Below are 6,935 nucleotides of genomic sequence, written 5' to 3' on the forward strand. Positions count from 1 at the left end.
AAACAGCAAGGCGCTCTGCCCGAGATCCTGCCGTCGCTGCAGGTCGTCTCCAAGGAGCCCTTCGGCCTCACCTCCTTCGCCCTCTCCCTGCTGCTCGTCTTCCGCACCAACACCAGGTGGGCGGGCCATCACACCCACCCCCCTTGCTGTCTTGGTTGTGTGCAGGCCAATCGCTGCAGCTCAGTCTGGGGTGTCTGCCACGCCACTGGAAATGGTGTGGTCCTGCGGCCCTGCAATTGCTTACAGCCACAGCTGAGCATACAACCGCCATGACGTCACCCATCCACAGCTACGGCCGTTGGGACGAGGCACGGAAGATGTGGGGGCTGGTGCTGAACAGGTCGCGCGACATCGCCCGCCAGGTCAGCGCACGGCGGCAGTCGCACGCCCCGCCCGCACCGCGCGGAAAGGTTGCCAGTGTCCGGCTGTGACGGTGGGGCGCCTGCGGCACTGTGCCGGCCCTGTGACCGCCCTATGACTGCTGCCTGCGGTCCTGGGCGTCAAACTGTCAACAAGCGGTCAGCTGGCAGGCCCCCTTGGGCCAATCTGACCTGATTTCACATCATCTCCTCTCATCCGATCGTACTCCATTCTGGTGATCTTGTCTGCAGGGCCTGTCGTACATCCCCGACGACCGCCAGGATCTGAGGGACATGCTGTGCCGCTGGACGCCGGCGTTCAGCCGCTCCCTGATGACTCACCTGCGCAAGGGGGAGGACCTCAGGGAGGAGCTCAAGGTGTGGGGCGTGTGTGTGCGCGCGTGTGTGTGTGTGTGTGTGTGTAAGAGACTGTGTGTTTTGTGTGTGTGTGTGTTTGTGTGTCTGTGTGCTGAGTACAAATGTGTGCGCATGCGAGCCTGTGCACATAACCGTGTTGGGGTTCATATGTTTTGTGTGCGCCACGTGAGTAGTGCGAGTGCACGACGAGGATGAGAGAGGAGCCTCGGTGCAAATGCATGGGGCGGGCCTGGCCGTCGCCCGCGCGGCGGCGGGGCAGACGCCGCGTGCCCGGTGCAGCACGGTTCTGCCCAGGGGCCCAGGCGCCAGCCGCACCTGCGGGCGCCCAACGGATCCCTGCCCGTCCGTCCCACCCCCATCCATCTTAACCCCCATCGCGTCTGGTCCGCCCCCTCTTCCCCCAAACAGGACATCCTGCGCCCCCACGAGCTCGACTCGCTGCTGATGTCGACCCACAGGCCCAACTACTGCCTGCAGGTGCGGCACCCCTGCTGCCCTCTCCACCATCCACCCCCGCCGCATCGCCCGCGTGTCGGCCGCCGCCGCGCCTCTCTCCACAGCTGCGTCGGCGCACGCCGCCCCGACCTGCAGCTTTCTTGCCTCGCGACGCTGCCCGACGAAACCATCACGATTTTTCCCCGCTCGCGCCCCTTGGGATCCCATCATCCCGCCCCCAGGTGCTGTCTCAGGTGGTGAAGGACGCCAATGCCGGCACCGCGGCCACCATCCGCATGGACGACAACATCACGGCCTTCGAGGATTGCCTGGGGGGCTGCGAGCGTATCCTCAAGACCCCCGTGCCCCTGAGCTACACCAGGTGTGTGTGTGTGTGTGTGTGTGTGTGTGTGTGTGTGTGTGTGTGTATGTGTGTGTGTGTGTACACGTGAGTGCGTGAGCGTGTGTGTGTGTGTGCGTGTGTGTGTGTGTACGTGTGTACGTGTGTGCGTGAGTGTGTGAGTGAGTGTGTGTGTACGCGTGTGCGTGAGTGTGTGCGTGAGTGTGTGCGTGAGTGTGTGCGTGAGTGTGTGCGTGAGTGTGTATGCAAGCGCCCGTGGCAAAATTGAGGGGTGCTGCGCGGTAGTGCACGCTTGACAAGCCAAGGGACACCACAGCAGGCGGCGCGGCGACGCAGGGACGCGCGTACCCCTAAATTGTGTGGCGTCCGGCAGTGCGCAGTCATGACTTGAGGGGAGGCCAGCGCCAGGCCCTCGGCGGCAAGAAACGTTGAGTCCTGCCGTCTTCGCCATACTCGCCCAACCCTCGTTCATGTTGTGCAACCGTCTCCGCTGCCCGCCCCTCAAACACGCAGGCACACGAGCCGCTTCCTCATCATCTGGCTGACCATGCTGCCCTTCACCCTCTACGGCTCATGCGGCTTCGCCACCGTGCCCCTCTGCTGCGTCATCGCCTTCCTCCTGCTGGGTGCGCTGACCGCTCGTGCCGCTGCCTCAGCGGCGCCTTGCGGCCGCCAAGAATCACACTGCGGACCCAGGGGGAAATCCCCTTCCACGCCAGCGCGTGCGCCGGGACGCCCTTGTGCTGCCTTCATCCCCCTGACGCATTCCGGCGGCGCTCCCGGCACGTTGCTGCACCCCGGCACACAATCTACAACTCCGTTGACTGGGTCCCACCCCGCTCAATTATCCTGCTGCGCCCCAGGCATCGAGGAGATTGGTGTGAGCATCGAGGAGCCCTTCTCCATCCTGGCCCTGCAGGCCATCTGCGACTCGGTGAGCACGGCTGGGCAGCGCTGGGCACTGCTGGGTGTGGCTGGGACGCCCAGCGTCCCAGACAGCCACGCCACGCCACCCCGCCCCATCAACGCGGCGCCCCACTCGCTTGCCGCCTGTGGGGGCTGCTTGTGCGTCCTGTCCCGACCGCGCCAGCATGTCAGCCTGCCGCTGCCGGGCCCGGACAAGCCGCGCTCTTGCCCCCGCACCGGCAAGCCGGGACGCGGCCCCCAAAGCGGCATGCTGTTGTTCCCTGCGCAGCGCAGCGCAAAACAACGCTCAGCAAACCCCAACCTGTGCCCTTGAACCGCACCCCTAAACCCTGCCAGGCCCTGAACAACGTGAGGGAGCTGCAGGCTCAGCATGACATCAGCAAGGCCAAGTCTGACCAATACAGCGCCATCGAGCTCGTCAGCATGGCCGCCGCCGAGGCGGCCGGCGCCTCGGCCACCGCCGCCGCCGCCGAGAGCCACAACGGCAACGGCAACGGTAACGGCAGCCGCGCCCCGTCCCCCGCCTTCGCCACCGCCGGCGTCGCCAACGGTGGCAACCGCTTCGCGGTCGCGCCGCCGGGCAGCAACGGGACGGCGGCGTCGAGCGACGGCGCGGGCAGCGGCGGCAGCAACGTGTGGCCGCGCAAGGGGAACTACTCCTCCGTGAGCTTCCGCAAGTGAGGGGCTGCGCTGGCAGTGGCGGTAGCGGGCCGCCAGCCCAGTGGCCGCTCGCCCCGCCAGCTGCGTTCGGCGGGCTGGGGTCGATTTTTACCTCTCGAGCCCACTCGTACCTTGTTGTTTGAGGGTTAATCAGGGTCGCCTCGCCGCCACGCCCCTTTGTGGCGGAGACGCCCCTGTGTTTTTTGAGCCGCAGAAGCCGCGCCCCTTTGTTCATTTCGCGTGTGGTGCGGTCGCAGTGCTGGCAGTAGCTGCAGAGCCACGGGCCTCCGCCCCTGCTGCGCCGCGCCGCCGCTGCGGTCCCCTTCCCCCACCTCTGCCTGCTGGCCGGGCAGTTCTGGTGGCCCGTTGTTAGTCGGCTGGATTTTTGTTTACAGCTTCTCCTCTGGAGACCACAGGCCGTGCGGGCATCACATCGCGCCGGCCGCGCCGGAGATGGCGCGCGGACGAAAAACAAATCAAAGCGCCGGAAGAGTTTGGGATTTGGGAGCGTTTTTTGCAACGACAGGAAGCTGCTGCCCAACCCCCTGCCACGGCCGAACATCACCGCCGCCGGCCGCTCACGAGAGAGCCTCTTGATGCCAATGATTAGCGAGGCGAGCGCGCGCCCCTTTTGTGTGTACCAACGCACCCCACCAAACCGACGACCCGTGGCGCCGCACAAGCGGCGCGGCGCCCGGCCGCGTGTGTGCCTGGCCACGAAGGTCGTAGAGAGTGCCCCGCTGTGCGTGACCAAACTGCCTGCGAGCGTAGCAGCGCCCGCCTGCCTCCCCTGGCCCGAGCGCCCCGCACACAACGCGGCGGCGCGGGCCGGCGGACGGCAATGAGCGCGGCGCTCCGCCGCACCACTCCACCTGCCGAGCAAAGCAGTCTTTCCGCTTCCCGCCGGCCTGCACAGCACGTCGCCTCAACGAGTGATATGCATGGGCACGGTCGGGCCCCCACCGTCCGTCGAAAGTCGCGCGCGCCTGCGAATCACCAACTGCTTGGGGCCCGAGCTAGGCGGCGCCATCCCAGGTCACCCTGCCTCGCTTCCCCTCCAGACTGTGTTGACGCCGACGCCTGCGGCCCAGGCGCCGAGCCACGAGCCGCACCCCGGTATCCGATTGGGGCGGCCCTGCCTCAGCGCCAGGCGTGTGGCCTTGGATGGGCGCGTGAAAATGCGCCCCAAAGGACCCCGCTTTATGGGCACGGCTGTAGATGGAGCCCGCAAACGACCGTCGAGAGCCCCGCGCCAGGCGCCAGGCACACCCTCCCACCAAGCACGTAGAGGGGACGCCCGGCTGTGGCGCGGGGGCCCAGGCGGCGCACCCGCCCCGCTTTGCCCCTCCCGGCCTGAGCGCCTGGAGGGGTGCAGACGGCGGCCGCAGCCGCCGGGCAAGCCTGGCAAGATGGTTTGCCAGGTGGAGCCCTGCAACCGGAAACTCTCTTTTCAAGCAACGGGAAGCACTGACGCCCCTGCGCGTGTGTGGACGCACACCCGCACACTCTACGCGCCGCCATGTGTGCGGAGCCGTGCCCTTTATCATTCCCGCCCCGGCGCACCAAAACCCATTCCGCCTGTGCGCGCGCGCGCACGTGTCAGGCAAACCCGAGAGAGCCACCATCACATGCCACCGTTGGCACCACACCTGCACATCAGCCTGCACAGCAAGGACCGCCGAGGCACCTTCTGCCTGTGTACCCTTCCCCTCACGCCGGTCACCAGCGACCGCTCTCGGGAGCCCTTTGCAAGCCGCTGCAACCCCTTGCCAGCGAAACGCGCCTGCCGTGTACTATCTGTAACGCTGGTCGATGATCTGATGCATAGCTCCCATGTTTGACCGGACTCGACCAGGTTTGACCAGGCCAGCCTGTTGGAACAACGGGCCAGGGGCCGCGCGATGCAAGAAATTGGCTGAGCTCCTGGTCGCACGCTAGGGAGCGGCGCGAGATAGTGGGGCACAAAGTACCCACTGCGACAAGTGCCCCCCATTGCTGTTGCGGCGAGGTCGCGCGAACGTGTGATCTGTCTGTTCAAGCCTAGGCTGAGACCTGGGGTAATCAACATGCGGATGCGTTGGTGCAAGTTACACGGGTACCTCCTCAAATGTTTTGTATTTGCGCGCTGAACATCACGTTTGTTGCGGTTCATAGATCACGCCGACACACAAAAAAACAGGCTGGTCCAGGCTCATTGCGGGGCCCTTTCAGAGCGAAACGGCAAACCAGGGGGATGGATGTGCGCAATCGCAGGGTGCCAAAATGCAGAATCGCATGCGGGTTGGGTTCAGGCCCGGCAGTGAGGTGCAGGGCGTCACGTCCTGGGGATGTCGGGCAGCGAATTTCAAACGAGGGTGTCACGGTCATTGCGCCAAGGCCAAAGGACGACCGGCACGCACCACGCGTAAAGTCAGACCGAGTCAAGCAAACCCAGCACACAAGTCAGGCCATCAACACACCGCGGACGACGTCAGTACGTTTGGCGCCCACTGCACGACCACGGTGCCTGCGGCGTCGCGCTGGCAGGACCAACGCCCACCTTGTAGTCATGGGGCCCCATTTGGCGTGGCAACCGTCCGCGCAGCAGCGGGGCACAGCGTCTCAACACAACACACGGAGTTGTGTGACAAAACTTGTCAGGCTGTCCACGCAGCCCCGGCCAAGTAGCAAATTCACAATCCAGGAAGTAAGATAATTCCCACTGATCGCTGCGCAATAGACGTCTGCCGCGATTTCCGTCGTCTGCAATTGTTGCAGCAACAACAGCACCTCAACCGCGACCCTGGGACCCGCCTTGCATGTGGCTGATTTCGCTCCTCTACGTGCCAGCCATGGCGTCTCGGGGAGCGCGGCCTTCAACCAATGCGCCCGTCACGCGCCCACCTGGCCCTCGCTTGGGCCCACGCTGGCACCCAACTCATGAGGCTGCCCCTCTGGGCTGAACCCGTCCCAGGAGCACCCCTGCGGCCCGGGCCCCGCCACCGCCGCGGCGACGATCGAGCGGATGCGGGCTTCCGAGGCCGCGCGGGCGGCGGCCGCGTCGGGGGACGCGTCGGACTCGAGGGCGCGGGAGTTCATGGTGTGGGCGCCCGGCGGCAGGTGGCTGATGAACCAGGGGTCCTGAGGGAGAGAGAGAGGGGTGCATTGGGTGGGTGTGGGTCCTTTGCAGCCTGCATGCGACAACGCTGTGCTGGCGAGGGGCTTTGCAAACGTGCGAAACACAGGCTGCCGTCAGGAAATTGCAAATGTGCAAGCGACTGCGCGTGCCGACGGCCGAGCACGCACGTACACAATCACACAGTCACACGCATGCACGCACGCACGCACACACACGCACACACGCACACACGCACACGCGCATCTTTACACACACAATTACACACACACACACACACACACACACACACACACACACACACAATTTTACACACACAGCTGCACGCGCGCACCTGCATGACATCCTCAAGTCCGATTCTTGCAGCAGGATCCGGCTCCAGCAGCCGCCTCAGCAGCCCCTTGCACCCCTCGCTCAGGCCGAGGAACTCGGGCACCTCGTACTGGCAGGCCGCCATCAGGCGCACCATGGCGCCGACGCCGTCCGCAGTGGTGGGGCGCGGGAAGGGGTAGCGGCCAGCGAGCATGGCATACAACAGGACGCCGCTGAGATGGGGGGAGATGGGAGGGATTCATGGGTTGGGCGGGGTGAGGGGATCATGGCTGTTGGATTTGAAACCGCACGTGAGGGGGATAAGGGGCTCAATCTGGACGGGGGAATCAGGGATGCAAGCTATGCAGGCGGGCGGGCGGGACTAGGG

At 65.4% G+C, this 6,935-nt stretch overlaps 2 protein-coding genes across 2 annotated transcripts; one reads left to right on the forward strand and one right to left on the reverse strand.

Moving 5' to 3' along the window:
- Positions 1 to 269: 269 nt before the first annotated feature.
- Positions 270 to 3,141, forward strand: MNEG_12386 (hypothetical protein; the record flags this gene model as incomplete). The annotated part of the gene is made up of 7 exons (XM_014039141.1): positions 270 to 362; positions 612 to 737; positions 1,146 to 1,214; positions 1,415 to 1,554; positions 2,047 to 2,159; positions 2,397 to 2,467; positions 2,797 to 3,141. 7 exons carry the CDS (start codon positions 270 to 272, stop codon positions 3,139 to 3,141), a joined length of 957 nt encoding a protein of 318 aa, XP_013894595.1.
- Positions 3,142 to 5,991: 2,850 nt separating this feature from the next.
- MNEG_12387 (hypothetical protein) lies at positions 5,992 to 6,761 on the reverse strand (the record flags this gene model as incomplete). The annotated part of the gene is made up of 2 exons (XM_014039142.1): positions 5,992 to 6,240; positions 6,570 to 6,761. 2 exons carry the CDS (start codon positions 6,759 to 6,761, stop codon positions 5,992 to 5,994), a joined length of 441 nt encoding a protein of 146 aa, XP_013894596.1.
- Positions 6,762 to 6,935: the final 174 nt, after the last annotated feature.

Source organism: Monoraphidium neglectum, assembly GCF_000611645.1.
Source record: "Monoraphidium neglectum strain SAG 48.87 unplaced genomic scaffold scaffold03219, whole genome shotgun sequence".
Taxonomy (NCBI): domain Eukaryota; kingdom Viridiplantae; phylum Chlorophyta; class Chlorophyceae; order Sphaeropleales; family Selenastraceae; genus Monoraphidium; species Monoraphidium neglectum.